Below are 19,654 nucleotides of genomic sequence, written 5' to 3'. Positions count from 1 at the left end.
CCCTGCTCCCCACCCACCCTGTCCCCCACTCCCCTCCTGGGATCCGGCCCAGCCCCTCCTCCAGGCACCTGGATGTTCTGCTGCATCTTCTTCTTCTCGGCTTGCAGGTGCTGGCATCGCTCCTCCTCCTCCTCCACCCTAGCCTCTAGGTCATGGCAGATCTCTTCCAGCTCCTGCTTCTTGGCTGTCAGACGGGCGCGGAGCTCTTCAGCCTCAGCACATAGTTCCGTTTCCGCCTGGAGCTGCTCCTGGAGCTGCAGCTTCTCAGCCATGAGCTGCGGGAACACAGGAGAAATGTGAGCTCTGACAGCTGCTTGCAGGCTGCCTGTCCCCATGGGAGAGCTGGTCCCCAGCGAAGGCTCCATCTCAGGATGCTTAAGCTGCCAGGCATGTCTAAACATCACATCCTGCATCAAGGAAATTACCCCCCAATTTCCCTTCAATGCCAAGTTTATGCTTTGTCTACTGGGCCTTCCCCGGTGGCTCAGTGATAAAGTATCTGCCTGCAATGCAGGAAACCCGGGTTCAATCCCTGGGTTGGAAAGATCCCCTGGAGGGCATGGCAACCCACTCCAGTATTTTTGCTTAGAGAATCCCATGGACAGAGGAGCCTGGCACGCTGTAGTCCGTAGGGTTGCACAGAGTCAGACCCAACTGAAGCGGCTAAGCAGTAGCCCTGGTGGCCAGCAGGAGGCAGCACTACGCAGGCAGAGTCTGCAGACACCCACCTGGGACTGGAGGGTCTCCATCTCTGAGAGCCTGTTCTCAGCAGCCAGCTGCTTCTCCCGCACCTTCACCAGCTCCTCCTCCTTGGCCATCATCTCCTCCTCCTGCCGGCTCACCTGCAGCAACGGCTTGACCTAGGAGAGGAGGTAGAGGAGACAAGCTCAGGGAAAGAGGCCCGTCCAGGCTGAGAGTTGGGGGCTTTCTCCTCGCTTGGGGAAGTGCCAGGGCACGAGAACAAGGTGCAGGCAGGACTTCGGGCGGAGCAGGTACGCCTGGGTACAGCTTTTCCGGAAATCAATCTGGTGCTGTGCTCCACAGGCCTCTAACCCACTAATTACAATTCGGGGAAACTAGCCCTGTATGTGCATGAAGATTTTCAGGACAGCATTGTTTACAACAGTGAAAATTTAGCATAGAGATATAGATCCCCTGACGGAAAAGTAGCCAGATAAACTGTGAAACATCTCTAGGGAACAGTGCGCTGACTTTTAAAAAATTATGCTCATGAAAAAATTTTAAATGGAAAATGCAAAAAAAAAAAATGTTTACACAAGTCAAAAAGCTCAGCTATGTAAGAAGGTGTATGGTTTACACAGCAGAGATTTAATGGGAGTGTTTAAAAGAAAACGGAATAAATATTGAAACATTTATTCAATATTGATGTTGGCTCAAGGTTGAAGGGATTATAGGTGAATTTTTACTTTCTTATTTATCCTTTTTGTTGGTATGGTATTTTGCAGTTACCACAAATTATGTACCATAAACAAAAGTAGCTTGACCGACATTAAATACAAGAGAATTTTTTTGTAAAGGCTAGGGAAGACGTAGCCACCGTACAGACCGCGGTTTCCTGAGTGGGCAGCCCTGTCATCACACAGAGCCGTGGTGGGCAGGCAGGGCCTTGACATCCCAGGAGCTGGCCCAGCCCAGCCCTGCAGCACCTCGGCCATCCACGCTGGACACACACCCCAGCTCACGCCCCTCTAGACCCCACAGGGCAGGAACATCCTGGCTCAAGTTCTGGGTTTGGAGACACAAGGGCAAAGTGCCAGCCCCGGGGCCTGAGCCCCGCAGGAGGCCAGCGTGAGGCCCGCTCGTCCCTGTGCCACGCGGAGCCCTCCAGACCCACCTTGGTGAAGAGCCGCCACCACTGCCAGTTGCGCAGCTTGAGGTAGGCGGCGCAGTTCCTCTGCAGGACCTTCATGGCCGTCAGCTGCTGCTGCCGCTTGGCGAAGGCCCTGTGGCGCGAGGGTCATGGTCAGCGCCTCCAGGCGGGGGCCGGCCAACCTCCCTGCCCACAGTCCTGACCTCACTCCTGGGGGCTTTTCTGGAGGGACCGACCCCTGCCGGGAGCACTTCAAAACAGATGTGGGGGGAAGGAGGCAGGCTTGGGGTTGAGTCCTACAGGTGACCTCGAAGTGGTGACCAGGACAAGGTCACAACCACCATCCTTCACTAAAGGGTGAGTGAGGTCGCTACAGAGTCAAGTGTAACCACTGGTCATTAAGGCCACCTGTCAACTGCAGCTCCCCACCCTCGTGTCACCCACAACCTTGGGGCTTTTGTTTGGGGAGAGAACGTCAGCAGCTCACGTCCTGCAAATGTCCATCTGTCCAAACACCCACACTCATGCTCTCTCCACAACATTCAGAGCTCAGACTGGAACAGACGCCCCAGAGCCCAGACACAGAGGAGTCAAGGGGCAAATGTGCAGCTGCCCCGCCCACTGTCCTGCACAAGTCAGCCCCTGACCCCACAGAGGAGCTGCCAGGACTCAAGGGCACCTCCTCCTCGGAGCTCAGGGTCCTCTGGGGACAGCCGGCTCTGGGTGTCACCCCTACAGAGGGACACAGGGAGGAAGAGTGGGAGGCAGGGGCTTTCTTGGAGGGAAGATCTGAACACAGTCACTCCTTCCTCCAGCTCACTTTAAACCTCAGGCAGAAATCCAGGAAGCAGGGGGCAGGGAAAGCTATGTGGGTCTCCCCAGGGGACACCTCCTGCCATGAGGGCGCCCAGGCCCTGCTTCCTCAGTGCCCTCCACTACAGGAGAGCTGGGAGTCCCGAGCAAAGTGTGGGTGTCCCGGGACTCACTTCCTGGCCAGGTAGCCTCTGCAGCAGGCCTGGAAGCCAATGATGACGTCTGTGATCTTCAGATCCCGCTCCTCCTCCAGGTGGGCCAGCACGCCAGCCCGGAAGAAGACCTTGCTCTGCCCAATGCGGTACAGGTTGCTGTCGAGCTCCAGGGCTTTGATCTAGAGGAGAAGAGCCGGCTGGTGACCATGTGCCACCCCCACCACCACGGACCCCTGGAGCAAGGCCAAGGCCAGGGAAGGGGCCTGGAGCCAGGGCTGGCCCTGTTGCTCTATGGGCAGCCTTCTGGTACAGGGAAAGTGGAGCTGGGGAAACGCCAGTATGGGGAAGGTGGGGGCCAGCAAGGGGCAGGTAAGGAGTCAGACTTGCAGAGAAACACAGGATCTCAGCCCTGAAGGGACCCTATAGGTCTCCTCTTTCTTCTCTGCCCCACCCCCTCACTACAGGCCTGTTCTACAAGCACCCAGTCAGGTCACCCTCTGAGCAGAGGTGGTCAAGCATCATTGCTTTGTCCAAGCCCAGCACCAACTCCAGCTCAGACCAGGATCAAATACTAACTAGGTGACCCCAGGCCTTAACCTTTGTGGGCTCACATTTCCGCAGCTGTAAAATGGAAATAATGGTCTCTTTAATTAAAAGATAAGTTAACAAAGCAAATAAACAGAACTTCCTTCCTAGCAGAGCTGTGGGAATGAAACCAGAAGGCACACAAGGTGCTGAGCACGGGGTCACACTTGGGACCATTGCTGAATGAGCTTGAAGCAATGTGTCGTTACCATCACAGGGCTGTTTCGGTACAGTAACAAGGCTCTCTTATTAAGCCCACTGGTAACAGTCTGTCTGTCCATCTGTCTGCCTGGGAGAGAGGAGATTTAGAACAAGCTCCAAGAGGCAGAGCCTTGAATAGGTAAGAGGAATCTTGGGCCCTTGATGCTCAACGAAAGGCCCTGCAGGTCTGGAGGAGGCCCTGGGAAAAGGGCAGGCCAGGGAGGGCAGAATCGCTGGGTGCCCCACCTCCCGTCATGACGAGCCTGGCCAACTGTCTTCCCTACAGAGCTAGACGGAGGAAACCTGCTTCTGTCTAAAAGGGGGACACCCCTCACTGACCAGTAGCTGAGTCTCTGGAGAAACAGTGGCCCAAACACGAGCTGGGGGCATACCTCTGTCCTTCACACCTCCCTTCCACCGGGTGACAAGCATCGCAGAGCAGAGACCCCTGTCTCCTCCCTCCTTCTCTAGGCTCCACCTCCCCATCCCTTACAGGGCTGCTCTGAACAAAGGTGGTATTGAATTTTTCTTTCCTTTTCTCTTTCCTCCCCGATGCCCACCCATCCTCTGCTGACTCTCTGGCAAAGATGCAAAGTAAAGAAAGCAGGAGGCGCTGGCTGCTGACCCTGGACACATGAGACCCAGCCAGATGCCTGTCTGCAAAGCAGAAAAATGACCGAGTGGGTAGAGCCCCAGCGTGGCCACTGGGTCATCTCGGGGCCTTCATTCACTAAGCACAATCCAGTGCCCACTGCCAGCTGAACACTGGCCAGTGGCAGGGAAGAGAGGAAAGGGCCAGAAACTCAGACTCTGCTAGCTTTGGGCCAGTCGTGGGGCCCTGGTGATGAGCTGCCCCCTGTGAATATTAGAGGAGATGGGAGCAAGAAAGAACCAAATGTGCCCAGAAGGAAGGGTCTCGCCTCACACCACAGCCTTGCTATCTGAGCCCTGGCTTCCTCCTCCCCTCCCCAGTCCCACACACCATCCCGACCACCTGATGCTCAGTGCACCTGGCAGAACCAGAACAGGCTCACGGGAGGATCAAGAGAGCACAGGCGTCAACAGATCCAAAGGGCCCTGAGCAGGCATGTGGGCGCTGGCCACTTGGGTGTGCATACCAGCCACACGTCACCCACCAGAAGAGCCCACTCACCATGAGCACACACGCCTGCTTTCCGTCCATGAAGCCCTTAGGAATGGAATTTGGAGTCAGGATCTCGTATCTGAGGAGGAAAAGGGCAGCACGTCAGTACACCCCTTGCTCGGATTCTATGTGGCCTGGAATATCCACAAGACAAGGGCCATCCCTACAGTGGAGCAGGTGTAGGATTCTCTCCACAGTGTCTGAGGGAAAGGGGACATTCAGAGAATCATATCCTGCTCTTTCCTGAGGCTGAACGGCACGAGGAAGGCCTGGCCTTTTCCAGAAAGTGAATGGAAACTTATGTCAGACTGTTTCATTCACTTATGGGTGAGCTCTGAAGTGGGCTTACTCACTGCTAAGCAGCACCTGCATCTTTAGCCCCAGAAGTTTTTTAAATTAAATGTCTAGTTTTACAAATCAGAGAAGGCAATGGCATCCCACTCCAGTACTCTTGCCTGGAAAATCCCATGGACAGAGGAACCTGGTAGGCTGCAGTCCATGGGGTCGCTAAGAGTCAGACACGACTTAGCGTCTTCACTTTCACTTTTCACTTTCCTGCATTGGAGAAGGAAAATGGCAACCCATTCCAGTGTTCTTGCCTGGAGAATCCCAGGGACGGGGGAGCCTGGTGGGCTGCCATCTCTGGGGTCGCACAGAGTCGGACACGACTGAAGCGACTTAGCTGTAGCAGTTTTACAAATATCATCTGATACAAATCAGAAAACACCTCATAACCTCATGATTAGAAAGATATGTGGAGTTCAGGCATTGTCAGAAAAAAAATCAAGTCATGACATGTCTAAAGCCACCATTTCCCACTTCCAAACACATCTTCCATGTTTGTTACCAAGAAGGAAAAAAACGAAATAAATGGCATATATTGAGTACAAAGAGAAAACCATTTGCTGCAGAACGTTTTCCTAATAATCTCTGTCTATATAACTGACCACAATTCGTGAACACGGCCAAGCCCATCTCTGCTGAGATGCTGCAGAGAACCGCTAATCAACGGGGTGGTCCAAGAAATTAACCAGAGGGCTGCAACAGACAGCAACCAGAGCTAAACACGTCATTAGGCAAATAGGCCGGTGTCACGACTGTCCCCCTCCGCACACACAGCAGACATCCAATTCCATCGACTTTTTTCATACTCAAGGCTCCAGCTGATCCTCCTCTAACGTCTTTTCAGAGCTCCTCTAATTATAGCAAACAGCACCCGGCCCCCACAATGACTGGGAGCAGAAGCCAACGTGATAACTTTCATTTTAGCGACAAAACACTAAGTCCTTCCTCACATGGAACGTGGCACAGAGGGCCCCAGCTCAGTGTGGACGAGGAGGTGGACCCCACTACAGGCTCTCCACTCACCTCTGCCGGAACTCCTGGAAGACCACGCGGTTGGGGAAGCCCTGGCGGCAGATCCGGATGCCTTCGAGAACCCCATTGCAACGCAGCTGATCCAGCACCAGATGGGGGTCCAGCTTGCCGGCCTAGGAAAGAAATCCATGCACGTGCTCCTCCTGTATGCCCAGGGACTGATGGAGAGAGGGCGGGCCCCTCTGGACTCAACAGGACAAACGACCCCCCAGGAAGGAGCAGTCACTGCCCGTCCACCCATAGTAGTGACAGCTCAGTCACATGATCCAGGTCTGAGAGGCAGAAACACAGGCTCTATGGGCAGGCTGCACCCTAAGAGTGCCCGAGCCAGCCCGCAGGGTGACTGAACCAATGGCGCTGTGTGCCGCAGGCAAGGGGTTTCTGCTCAGGGAGACAGACGAGGGCTGGGCGGCCCACGCCACACTACCAAGCAGCCGCACCTTCTTCTCGTGGTTGGGGATGATGCAGCGGACGAAGTTGGGGTTGGTGTTCCTCAGCGTGGCCATGAGTTTGGCCAGCTGCTCCTTGTACAGCTGCCCCACCGTGCGGAACATGCCTTTGCGTGTCTTGAAGGCCCCGGGCATCGCCGTCTCCGACATGCCAGCCACCTGGTCCAGGCCAATGATGCGGTCCACTGGAGAGAGCAGGCAAGAGCACGTGAGAACCCGGCAGTCCGGGCCAGGGCAGAGGGGCGGGACAGACAGACAGGCCAATCTGATCAGAGAAAGAGGAGACTACAGAGTGGCAGGCCATCTTTGCGTGGAGCTTACGAAGCAGGCTAAGGCCATCTCCAAAGGCTGAGAGCAAAGGTGGCCTTGTGAGCAGAGAGGAGGAGGGGTAAAGGGTTTGGGAAGATTGCAGAGCCGCAAAGTGGGGAAGCACATTCGTGAAGGCTGACTCCACATTGTCACTTATCTCAGCCACCCTGGGACGCTCCTAACCCAGAGACACAAGAGCTGATGATGCATTCTGGAGGAGTGAGCAGAGCTGGTCCACGAGCCTGGCTCTGAGGAGGTGTTCAGACTTGACTGACAGGAACCCGATACTCCATTCAGTCATTTGAAAAAAGCGGACCAGTATCCTGAACTCACACTGACCGTTACCTGAGAGCACTGGGCTAGGTCAGAAGGCAGGAGCTCTAAAGCTACTCAGCCTGCAGGAGTCTGGCCCACCCTCTCTCTGTCAGGAATCCCCCCATGCAGAGCTCTCTACATCACAGGCCTAAAGCAACATGCATGGTGCCAGGGCAGAGAGTTCCAAAGAACCACCACTGCCCACAGCTACCCCAAAGGCCGAGGATCCTTCTCCCTCTCAGGTCTCGCCTGGTCTCCAAGATCACGGGTCTTTCTCATCTAGACCAACCCTCTAAGGAAGCAGCCCTCATCACTGTGGCTCCTGCCCAGAACGATGAAATGAACCGCCTCCTCCCGGGCAAAAACCAAATGATGAACAAGCCCAACCTAAGTGGCCAGTGATCTGAGGTCAGGCTGACACCACCAGAGCCAGTATTAAATTTGAAGACTTCCATTGCTAGATGCAAAAGTTAAGAATTCTATGACAAAGGTTCTTATTCCTTTGTGGCCAGATCTCTGTTATTTATTTGAAAGCAACAAGAGGGAAGCCAGGAGTGAGGATAGACCCAATGAACCCCTCAGTTAAAACAGGAGGCAACTGTACCTCTTGCAGCCCCCACAGGGCCCCTCTGGCCACCAAAGGTGTCCTGGGACTGGGTGGCTTGTGAAAGTCACTCAGGTTGCCCAGGGGAAGCTTGAACACACCCCCGAACAACTGGTCATTTCATGTGAGGGGGTCCTGGCCCAAAAGATCCTGCCCAGGAGGAGGAGTAACTGCTGCATAGACACACAGGTACCCTTGTCAGCACTGAAGTGTCTGGGCCCACAGGCGAGCATGCGCAGGCAGTACACACACACACACACACACACACAGCAGCACACAGCACCCTGTGCTGGGACACAGCAGTCATCACACACGCACACACACACGCACGCACACACACACACAGCACCTTGTGCTGAGACACAGCAGCCATCCAAGCGGTGAAATGCCGCCTTCATGAGGGGTGTTCTGAAGGGGATGTTGGACTGTGAAACAATTTTTTTAAGATCTATAACATGAAGCTGTCAATATCAAAGCCCAGCCCAGATGGGCCTGGCTTTCTACTGGAGGCCTGTGACGGGGAGGGGGCCGGAACCTGCACACAAGCCCAGGGCAGAGACCAGGGAAGGAGCACAGGCAGGCAGGAGCAGCCAGGCAGAGCAGGCAAGCTCAGCAGAAGCGCCAGCCACACAGCCCAGGGTGCAGCACACTTTGGCGCCGCGCCAGGCGGCCAGTCACCTGGTTCTAGGTGGAGGATAGGAAAGCGCTGATAGAAATAGGCTCTCTGGGTGCTCTGCATCTCTGCAACAGAGAGGTTAAAGCAAAACCCAGGCAGAGGGAAGGAGAAACTGGCAGAAACAAGGAAAAGAACGGCTTCCAGAGGTACTGGCTACCAAGGAGATGCAAGAAGGCAGTGAGGAGTTGGACGGAACCCAGGTGGCCGAGTGCTGGGCCACCACACGACCCCCTACAAGGGAAAGGTCTATGGCCTCAGAGCCTGGAGAAGCCTCTGCCCCAGAGGAAGTTCAAGGATGCTTGGGGCTCAAGGACACCAGGATTCAGGGACAGGGTGACCCTCAGGGCTGGAGGAGCCCACGCTCCTGGGAGCTAAGTGGGCACAAACCCTCTGGCTTGAGCCCTGCACTCAGCCAGTGGCCAGGAAGGGAAGGGGCCTAGCTGTGGGCAAGGGGAGGCAGGGTGAGGGCCAAGGGCGTACCATCCTTCCACAGCTCCGAGACAAACTTGTCAGAGGACTGGTGCAGTAGTGTGGCGATGTTGTCGTTCAGCGGGTCCATGTTCTTCATCAGCCACTCATCAGCTTTGTAATCCACCTGTAAGATCAGACCTCTAGTCACAGGCTGCTCAGGGCACACTGGTGCGCACAGGCTCTATGGCAGCAGGCTGACCCCATGGGCGGAAACATCAAAAACAGCGAAGACCCTCAACCTGGTATTTTCATCCCCAAGAAGGAAATAATGAGTGACCAGGGTGAAAGCCTCCACAAGATGTTCTCTGCTGAGTTACATGAAGGCAAAATATTTAAACAGCACCAACGTCTGGCTGCAGGGAACAGGCTAAGAAAACTATGTTGCAGCTACATAGTAGAATATTCTATTTTTAAAAATGTTTGCAGCAATATGAACGTTAGGGGAAAAAAATCCTAATAATTCCTTTTAGCAACAGGACAAGTAATTTTTGTTTTGTTTTGTTTTTTTTTCAGGATTTTCAGGTTTTCTCAGAGCATATATTCTTCTTACCTTTTTTGAAATATGTTCTCAAAAACAAGAGTAATAAAACATTATATATTGTAAGAATACAAACAGAGCGACTGGCCACCACAGCCTGCTTCTTGACCAACACAGCGTAACTCAGCCTGTGGTCCCCTCCTGGCCCCTTTCTGCAGGTTTTCCCATGCAAGGCTGTCAATGATGAGGTGCAAGACGGTGGCGTCTTTCTCCCTAGAGGCAGAATGACCTCCTGGGAGAGGACAAACCCTAGAGTTGGGTGTCTTGGCATCTGTCCCCGTGGGCACGGCCAGCATCCTTGTCCTTTGAGCTGCTGCAGTGCAGGCCGGACGACGATGCACGCGGCCAGTTTCACCATTCAGCCCTTCGTGGGCTTTCAGGTGTGCCCAGGTTTTGCATCACCTCCAACAGTGCAACAAAAGCCTGCCTGCATTTCTAACAAAGGGCAGGAGACGTGGGCATTCAGGGGGGCATGACCTCAGGTAACTAGAAAAAAAGAGATCTCCTTAACAAGTATTTTAAAATCAAGAGTGGTTTTAACAGCCTTAGGAGACAAAGGAGCTAAGCAGGGGAGGCCGAACAGTGCGGGGCCACGTGCAGAAGGGTGGGAGAGGACCACGGGTGGTTTGGGAGCACCACTGTGACAGCACAAGTTTCTCATCACTGATCCTCACTGATGGGGAGGCTGAGGACTGACCAGCTCATCACACATCCAACTGTTAGACATTCTGTGCAAGCAACACAACTTCCTGAGAAGAACCAGCTTTAGTCTAAGCTTGGACCTCTGCAGACTCAGGACACCCCTGTTCAGGTCCAAGCCCTGGGATCAAGCCCACTGGAGGATGTCTGACAGCTGGTATGAAGACAGCTCTGCTACTTCCTGGCTGGTGGTCTTGGCAATAACAAAGCCAACAATACCTACAGGCATGACTCTCACCCAGGGGACAATGTTACCCCTCAATCCCACCCAGCAGATGTTCCAGGATGTCTAGAGACATTTCTGGTTGTCGCAAGTAGGGAGGGTGCTACTCACCTCTGGTGGGGAGAAGCCAGGTCTGCTGCTAAATATCCTACAACATGCAGGAGGGTCCCTGACAATAAAGACTGATCTGGCCACTGAGGTGGGCAGTGTGGAGGCGAGAGGCCCTGCCCCAGAGCACTGACTGCCCAGATCTGGGCTTTGTGAGCTCCTTTAATACACATTCCCCAGTACAGTGGTGGTCACCCCCATTTTCCAGATGAGGCAACCAAGGCTCAGAGAGGTGAAGTAACTGGCCCAAAGTCACACAGAAGCAGAGCCCTAATTCAGACTGCAGAGTCCATGACTTTAGCACAAACAGTACATCTACACCTGGAAAACACACTTAATAATAACACACCGCATGACACCAGGGTGTGCACTCCTCACCTTGCCAGCGTAGTGGATGATGCAGAAATCTGCCTTGTCCTTCAGCTGCTTGGGCTTCTGGAACTTGGGGTGGGTGCCCTGCTCCTGCATCACCTTCTCCACGAAACTCTTGTCCGTGGCTTTGGGGAACCAGCACTCCTCATCCAGCAGGGCCAGGATGCCAGGAGGGCCTGCCTGGAGGGAGCATAGAATCGCGCAGGTCAGCTTGACCTGGAAACCCACCGACTCTCACCCTCGTAAAGAAGTCACAGCCTGGTTTTCAGAAACTCAAGAGAAGGTGGGCAGTGCTTTCTTCACACAAGAGAAAAATAAGGAGCGTGACTGAAAGCACTCCAATTACAAGTTCTAGCTGAAAAAGAAATTTCTGAGGTCTAGGCTATGTCCAACACACCTTAATCCAACGATTGATTGCAAGATTCTCCCATGAGAACACTGGAAATCACGTGGTGGCTTGATGGGCCACACAGATCCCTGACCCACGTCCAGAGGCTGCCCCTCAACAGGGGTCCTGGCCCCTCGAGTCCCTCTCAGACCCCACTCGACACACAGTGTGTCCACACAACTATGTGGTGAGCGGGGACATTTAGGATAAGGCTCCTGAGGAAGAGGAAGCACCCCGGAGTCCCAGAGCCTTCCAAACTCTGAGTTTATAAGAGAGCAGACTCGGGCACTGTGGGACGGGCTGTCAGGCCTGGGAACCAAACACCATCTTGTTTGTTGGAAAACAAAACTGATTTAAACAAAACACTCATCGTCAAAGTAAACCATTCGGTATTAGGATCACAGATGGTTCCGTCCCCAGAGGGGCAGAGCAACGGTGGGGCGAGGCGCGGCAGCGCGGCTCTTACCGGCTTCTCGATGAGGTCGATGCAAGGCTGCAGGTCGAGGCCGAAGTCGATGAAGTTCCACTCGATGCCCTCGCGCTGGTACTCCTCCTGCTCCAGGATGAACATCGTGTGGTTGAAGAGCTGCTGCAGCTTCTCGTTGGTGTAGTTGATGCAGAGCTGCTCGAAGGAGTTCAGCTGCAAGAGGGAGATGGGGTCAGACAGATCCCTGTTGTTGCCGGCGAGCCCCCAGGAAGGACCGGAGGAGCGTCTGGGCAGAATCTCCTGGGGCCCCACCGTGCCATCCCCGTGGGCCTTCCCTCATCACACCCACAGCAGGGGCTGCACTGCTGGGGCCCATGGACCCCGCCAGCAGTCTGGTGGAGCCCCTGTATCAAGGTGATGTTTTCAAATGCACAAAATAGATCAAAAGAGAAAGAAGTTATCTTGAAATGTAATTATCAAACACAGTAACATAGAAATCCATAGTGCTTCTTAATTAACAAGCACAGGTCCAAGCCGTTGGATTCGCAACACCTAGAATTTGAAGTAGAGGTGCATGCAAACAGTATGCGTGTGCGCCAAGTCGCTTCTTTCATGTCCGACTCTCTGCGACCCCACGGACTGGAGCCCACCAGGCTCCTCTGTCCGTAGAATTCTCCAGGCACGAGTACTGGAGTGGGTTGCCATTCCCTTCTCCAGGAGATCTTTCCTATCCAGGGATCAAACATGCATCTCTTATGTCCCCTGCACTGGCAGGCAGCTTCTTCACCACTAGCGCCACCTGGGAACCGAAACAATTTGACAACAGGCAACGACTGCTATGATGTGAAAATACCTGATTTCCACTAGAGACCGAACACAAGCACTGCTAGTGCAGCTGTGGTGTGTGTACCCTGCTGAATACACAGCTGAAGAAACGGCATCATGTACTGAGAGGCCAGGGAAAATAAAGAGGCAATTCTCTCCCCACCCAAGTTCACGGCTCCTCTGAAAACAGCCATGGACCCTAGGCTGAAGAATCTGAGCTCCTGCAATTACCAGTTTTTGCTACCTGACCTCAAAGTCTTTATGGGCAGGGACAAAGTCATGTCACAAAACTCAAAATCAATATTTGAGAAAACATAAACAATAAACGAACAGAAAGCCCCTGCCTGTGAGGCCTCCTAGAACACCGTCTAGATGGTACTATTCTCGCCAGCATTTCTGTTTGGGAAAGGGCACTTTGTTTAAGCTTTAAATACACCCAACTGCTGTCTCCTGTCTCCACACAAGCAAGGAGGCACCCAGCTCAAATTGCTGTGGGACCAGGTGAGAGAGGACCCCAGCCCAAGAAGGCAGCCCCAGAGGCTCAGGAGGTGGGAGGGGTCTCGAGGGAGAAACTCACATCAAAGATCTCGAAGCCAGCGATGTCCAGGATCCCGATGAACGAGGCGCCCTGCCTCTTGGTCTTGTCCAGAGCCTTGTTGATGCGCAGGACCAGCCAGCGGAACATGCGCTCGTAGGTGGCCTTGGCCAAGGCCTCGATGGCAAAGTCAGCCTGCAGGGACACCCAGGGTGGAGGGGAAGGGTCAGACACAGGGAGTGCGCTCATTCCTTTTACCCCAACAATGTCACCTGCAGGGCCCACCCCAAGAAAAACAGCCTCAAAGATGAGAAAAAACTTTCAAGCACAGATACGTTCACTGCAGTGTTATTTATAATGAAGGAAGTGGCAAGAGCCTAAACTTTCAACATTACATGCCGAGTGAACCTGCGTGCGTGCACGCTAAGTCGCTTCAGTCATGTCTGACTCTTTGCAACCCTATGGACTATGGCCTGCCAGGCTCCCCTGTGCATGGGATTCTCCAGGCAAGAATACCGGAGCGGGTTGCCATGTCCTCCTCCAGGGGATCTTCCCCACTCAGGGATCAAACCTGGGTCTCCTGCACTGGCAGGCAGGTTCTTTACCACTAGTGCCACCTGGGAAGACCCAGAATGAACCTAGAGCTTTGCAAAGACTTTTTTTTAAATAAATGGATATGAACTGAAGTAGCTACAGAAGAAATGACATCTGAGATGTGCTTCAAGTAAGACAGCTAGGGGTATGGAGACCAGATTAACCAGGAGCCAAGACCAGCCATGAGTCAGTGACTCCTGCAGCCTGGACTCTGGGCCCAGCTTCCTCCTGCTCTCAGTGGGGGTGGCACCACCTGCTCTCCAAGGTGCCGTGAGGACTCAGAGAGGTGACAGCGCTAACACAGGGGATGCCCCAGGGCAGGCCTCAATGTGGCCACTGCAACCTCCTCGCCAACGTAGCCCAGCCCCCCAGCCGAGGGCTCACCTGCTCCTTCGTCTGCGCCTTCTGGACGTAATCCCGTCCCACCTTGATGCGTGGGGTGAGGATTCCTCGGGTGAAATCGGTCACATTGATACCCAACAGGTGGGATACTTTCTGGGCAGCTAATATTTTTCAAAGAGTAAGGAAGGAAGGGGTAAAAGCTTTTAATTAAACCCAAGAGAACAAGTCCCTCTGCTCAATCTGTGAAAGGTGTGGTAACTGAGTGATCGTTACCAGGACAATCAACCCAGGCCCGGCCCTCCTCCACAGGGCACAGAACAGCCGGCTCTCCCCTTAGACAGGCCAGCGGGCATGGCTCCCAACTCAGGGCCCCACATCGGGACCTCTGCACACCCTTGGCCACATCCTGAATGTAAAAGAGGGTCCTGAACACAAACAGCACCACCCTAGACATAAGGACAGAACAGGACAACTCACACACCCATGCATTAAATTCTTTTGAAAGCCCCTCAGAAGCACATGTTAAGGCTAACTTAAGTAGGGTTGCTTGCAATGACCTGAGGACTAGCAATGGCTGAAGAGCTAGGGTGAGGACAGTGTTTCACGTCCTCCCAAGTCCACAGGCAAGTCGAACGACAGCAGAAATGACCATTTTATAAACGAAACAACCGGTCTGGCCTCAGCATAAATGAGAGAAACTCGGGGCCACAGATCATGGGTTTTCTAGCTCATTCTGACACTTACTCCACGAAGGAGCATCAGGGTCATGTTCACAAGTGTTTTACAAAAATACAGAGTGACAGGCAGCCGTACAGGTGCATAACTCTAAGATGGACTGGTGCAACATGTGGCACCTTAACTGCGGACATAATGTGACTGTTAATTCTGATTTTAACTTGTTTTAATGACTATGTTGCCTTACATCTGTAATTGTATAACTAGATTTTTTTCTAGCCACATGAAAGCTTTTAAGTTACAAATGGTTGCTCAAACTCCTGCTACTGCTGCAACTTTCTCCAACTACTATTTGGGGCCCCTGGATCAGATATCCTCAATATGAGGATTAGGAGAATATGTTGCCTCGCCAATTTAGGGACAATGCCCCTCCTCAGCTCGGAAGCAGTTATGGAACGAGAACGATGCCCCTTTTCCCTAGGCAACATAATTCTCCTAAAAGAAAAAGGGGGAATGAGAGTCATTTCCTAGGCAGGTTGATAAGAAGTCTAGGGGTCCCCAAGGAGAGAGGGGTCTGGAATTCTCAAGGAGGAAGAAAGGACAAACTTTTTTCCTTCTCTACAGTCCTTAGGATTATTTAACAACAATGTATTATGTATTATGCCTGAGGACAGTCTCTGGATTAAACCTTCTGGCTAATTCTGTTATCTTAAAATGTAAATTATGGGAGTAGGTCTGGTGAGGTCTTTACAACCTCCAGACATTCTTTGGATTCACTGGAGAGTATATAACTCCATTGCTAACATTTACAAGCGGGTACTCTTTCTACCCCTTTCTGATGCCTATGTCAGAAGCTTTCTCTATCTCCTTTATACTTTAATAAAACTTTATTACACACACACACAAAAAAGAAGAGTGTCTAAGATCTCTCCAAGACTCCTTCTCCTGAGCCATCTCACCCAGGCCCCTACCCGCACAGTCAGGTGAGGGGCCCACGGGGTTACCTGTGTTGTCGGGCATGGAGGCCTGGTCACTGTTACGCTCCTTTTTGAAGACAATGTTGCCAAGCTGGAGGACCCCCGAGATGACTCGCAGCAAGCCTTGGGGTGCAATGAAAGGCAGCTCAGAACCAGGTGGGGTGTCACCCCTCAGAGGCCCTCGGGTAAGAGAAACCATGTGGGGCACCAGGCCTTGGCCTAAAGCACATCTCCAGGGCCTCTGGTGGCCTCCACTGGGGCAGCCTTGTGCTTAGATACAAGCTCTGTTAATGCTTCTAAGTTCAGATGTGCCTCTACCTAGGGCCCACGGTCTGTTTCTAAAAATAAAGTTTTATTGGAACACAGCCAGGCCTGTCCATGTACATCCCGTCGGTGGGAAAGCAAAAGCGACCCTGACTCTAATGCTGGAGAACAGGGTACACACGCCCCAGCCCCTAATCTTCCTAAAACACAGTATCAAGGTCCCCCTCACTTCCCTCTAGAGAAACAGGAAGACACAGGCAAGCTCCACACCACTGTCACTCTGGGCGTCACCAGTGCAGAAGCCCCGGCCCCTTCCACACTCGGCTCGGACAAAGCAGGAATATTCCACGTCCAGCAAATGGCAAGGACAGGAGCAGCAGACCTAGGCCCTGGGCAGTTAGGAGCCTGTCCTTTGTCCTCATATGCCCTGGGCAATATGACCAAGAAGAAATAACCCTGAATCTTAAATCTGCGGGCCCACCTCCCACCACTCAGCCTTCCTCCAGTCTCTATGGACTTCCTAATGCCCAGTGCCAATAGGAAGCGCTCCCCAGCCTCCCCGGGGAGGGCTGGCCCATACCCATCTGCTCTTCCTCTGGGATGCCCATAATCCGAAAGGCCTCCATGGTCTCCTGGAACATGTCCTTGTCCTGTTGCCCGGGAATGGTGACATGCCCGTTGGACAGGAAGCGGTATTTGTTGTATGACTCCAGCAGGAGATCAGCTGTAGGGGGCAGAGGGCAAAGTTCAGTGAGGGTCAGGAGGTGCCAGTCAACCCTGTGACCTCAAAGGTGTGGGAGATTGGGAAGCACCCCGAAACACCCCAGGAATGCTGACTCTCCCCAGCACGTTAGATGGGCACACACAGAGCCCCCCACCCAAGAGCATCAAGGCCCAGAAGTCTGCAGCTGCACAGTGACCTGCCCAGGCTCCCTCTGGCCTGGTTCGAAATAGGGGCCAAGCCCGCAGCTGGCCCAGGAACAGAAGTCAGGCTCGCCTTGCCGGCCCCCAGGCTGAGATTTCATTTCCTGACTGCAGTGTGTGGCCTGACTGCAGGGGAATCCCCCAGGTGGGCCCACAACTCACACTTGAGGTGCTCCCCAGCCCCAGACAGCAGGTAGTAGAAGATGTGGAAGGTCCGCTCTTCCTTTGCTTGGCGGATGGCACGAGATTTCTCCAGGAGATCTTCAAGAACATTAAGGAACTGTGCACACTGTTGGGAAGGCAGCCTGCCACATCCCCCCATTCAAAAGCCATGGAGCTTCACCAGCAGAAAACAGCAAAACAAAACAAAGGCAAACTACCCTGGCTCTGTCCCCCATGGCGTGTAGCCCGTCCAAACAGCAGTCCTCACACTTGGGAGTCTCGTCTGTGTAAAGGGCCCCCTTCTCACAAGAGAAGGGAGCTAAGAACACCTCCCCAGGCTATTAAGATAAAGGAGCATCCACTCAACTCTACCTTCAGGGAACCACACTGGATGACCTTCTATAGCTCCATCCTATTCGAAGATCAACTTTGCATGCATGCTCAGTCATGTCCAACTCTTTGTGACCCCATGGACTGTAGCCCGCCAGGCTCCGCTGGCCATGGGATTCTCCAGGCAAGAACACTGGAGGGGGTTGTCATTTCTTTCTCCAGGGGATCTTCCCGACTCAGGGATGAAACTCATGTCTCCTGTGTCTCCTTCACTGGCAGGCGGATTCTTTACCACTGAGCCACCTGCAAAACCCTAAGCTCAATTTTATCCCTCCTATAAAGAAAAATCAACTTATCCTGGTCCTTTCCCTGGTGCCATAGACAAGGTGTAAAGGGGAAGGAGGCCGGTAAAGGGGAAACTGCAGGAATCAGGAAGCAGCCTCTTCTCCATCAAGGTCACTTCCCCCAACCCCAGACCCAGAACACTTTTTACAGTTAACCACAAGGATACAAGTCTCAATGTTGGCTCCCACAATGTAGCCATTGACATCAAAGTTGATGCGGATGAACTTGCCCTGAGGAAAGACAGATGAAGAGATCAGAGCCCCATCGTCCAGCCCCTTCCCCAGTGGCACAGCCTGGAGGCAGGAAACCAAAAGACTGAGCCTGCGTCAGGCAGCCAGGGACCCGGCACCCCAACCACACAGGAACTCAGGACTCAGAAGGGCCACACAGCCAAGCCTGAGCGGGACCAGCTCCAGGGGGGCCCAAATTCCTCCACAGAGGGGAGGAGGGAAGCAGTTATCTGGAGGAGCTCCTCCTGCTTGGTCTGACTCTGGGTTCTAACTTGCTGCGGTTATAGCAGGACAAGCAGGGAACTGGTGGGGACTCCCTGCTGCCTCGCTGTCTTCACCTGAGCTGAGGAAGCTCCTTACGCAGGTGTGTGACCTAGTCTATTGCCTGCAACAGGCCCGGAAGCACCAAGTCTGACCCTTCTCTGCATCTGGGGCACAAACACCCGGTGGGAAGGTGCCCGTGAGCACCACGACTCACAAATCGAGAGGAGTTGTCGTTCTTGACAGTCTTGGCATTCCCGAAGGCCTCCAGGATGGGGTTGGCCTGCAGCAGCTGCCGCTCCAGCTCACCCTGGAAAGGAACCCAGAGGCGTGGTGAGGGCCAGGCGGTGGCACGGCGCCAGACCTGCTCTGCCAGGCGGAGGGGAGGCGGCAGAGCCGTATCCACACGCCCCACGTGCCAGGGATGGGGGCTTCCGGACTCCGACCACGCCGGCCTTGGCCTGGTCCCCATTGTCACTCCAGAGCGACCTTCCTGCCAGATGTCTGGAAGCGCTGCCTGACTTGAACTTGCTTCCTGGGCTAATCAACCAGTGGCCCTAGAAAGGGAAAGCAGGCTGCCCATCCAGCTTGGGGACCTGGTGGGACGGCCTGGCTCAGCCCTGGAGGAGGCACTGGGAAGCAGCACTCGAAACAAGACAAGACACAGAGAAATCAATCCTTGCCCTGGAACGTTTCCATCCAGGACGCTGCCCTTCCTCTGCCCCCCGGGCCTCTACTCCCCACCCAACAGCCCACAAAAAAATTTTCCCTTTTCAGAGGACAAGGAGAGAGGGAACCAGATCTGCAAGACACCATCTTGTCACATCTGTGTCCTAATAAACTCTGCATTTTCCCTGCTGGTCCCCTGTCCTGCCATTCTTCAAGCCCCCCGCACCCCCCTAAACCTTCTCCCAGCAAGTCAAGTGTCTGAGCATGGGATCAGCAAGGCCCACTTTGAGTTCTAATTATTTATTGATAACATCAATAAGCCCTACTACGGTCTCATGATACTTGGTGGTTGGCAAAAATGTCCCCTTATTTACTCCTTCTTATCCCTGGGTCCTCGTGATACTTAGAGTAGGAAAGACAAGAGTAGCCCCATTTCACAGAAGAGAAAACTGAAGTAGAGGGAAGGGGAATGAATTGCCCGAGGTCATCCAGCCATCATCCAGCAAAGCAGGTCATCGAATTCAAGGTTTCTACCTCATACCCGTCAGTTACCACACCGTCCCTTGCCATGCCCCAGCCCTACCTGGGGAGCTCCCTGCTATCAGGTGGGCAGGACTTTGGAAGCAGTTATCATCCTCCTGGCAGGCCAGGTAATAACTGACACTGCCTGAGGAAAAGACGGTTCTTGTTCACCTTAATCCCTGGGCACTCCAGGGAGACAGCACATCACACAAGGGCCAGGTGGGGTTTTCTAATTTATCGGCAGGGCTGGAGTCAAGCCAGGACTTTCTGAGAATAAAGGCTGCCTGCCTGTAATCTGTGATGAGAGAACTGGC

The 19,654-nt window shown here is 53.6% G+C and overlaps 1 protein-coding gene across 2 annotated transcripts in view; it reads right to left on the bottom strand.

The window, feature by feature from the left end:
- The window catches only part of MYH9 (myosin heavy chain 9), an 86,912-nt gene that overhangs the window by 14,770 nt on the left and 52,488 nt on the right, over window positions 1-19,654 (bottom strand). For both annotated transcript variants that reach the window (XM_040234719.1, XM_040234721.1), the window contains 17 exons: window positions 18,367-18,459; window positions 17,825-17,888; window positions 16,984-17,082; window positions 16,478-16,621; window positions 15,661-15,756; window positions 14,024-14,142; window positions 13,088-13,240; window positions 11,725-11,898; window positions 10,877-11,050; window positions 8,940-9,054; window positions 6,547-6,740; window positions 6,098-6,219; window positions 4,739-4,808; window positions 2,818-2,978; window positions 1,856-1,964; window positions 729-860; window positions 69-275 (listed from right to left, as the gene is read on the bottom strand). In XM_040234719.1, the coding sequence (XP_040090653.1) occupies window positions 69-275; window positions 729-860; window positions 1,856-1,964; window positions 2,818-2,978; window positions 4,739-4,808; window positions 6,098-6,219; window positions 6,547-6,740; window positions 8,940-9,054; window positions 10,877-11,050; window positions 11,725-11,898; window positions 13,088-13,240; window positions 14,024-14,142; window positions 15,661-15,756; window positions 16,478-16,621; window positions 16,984-17,082; window positions 17,825-17,888; window positions 18,367-18,459 (2,226 nt within the window). The remainder of the gene's footprint in view (window positions 1-68; window positions 276-728; window positions 861-1,855; window positions 1,965-2,817; window positions 2,979-4,738; window positions 4,809-6,097; window positions 6,220-6,546; window positions 6,741-8,939; window positions 9,055-10,876; window positions 11,051-11,724; window positions 11,899-13,087; window positions 13,241-14,023; window positions 14,143-15,660; window positions 15,757-16,477; window positions 16,622-16,983; window positions 17,083-17,824; window positions 17,889-18,366; window positions 18,460-19,654) is intronic.

The sequence above is a fragment of the Oryx dammah genome, unplaced genomic scaffold (genome assembly GCF_014754425.2).
Source record: "Oryx dammah isolate SB20612 unplaced genomic scaffold, SCBI_Odam_1.1 HiC_scaffold_29, whole genome shotgun sequence".
Classification (NCBI taxonomy): Eukaryota; Metazoa; Chordata; class Mammalia; order Artiodactyla; family Bovidae; genus Oryx; species Oryx dammah.
The sequence above is the reverse complement of the archived record's forward strand: the minus strand, read 5'-3'. Positions and strand labels throughout refer to the sequence as shown.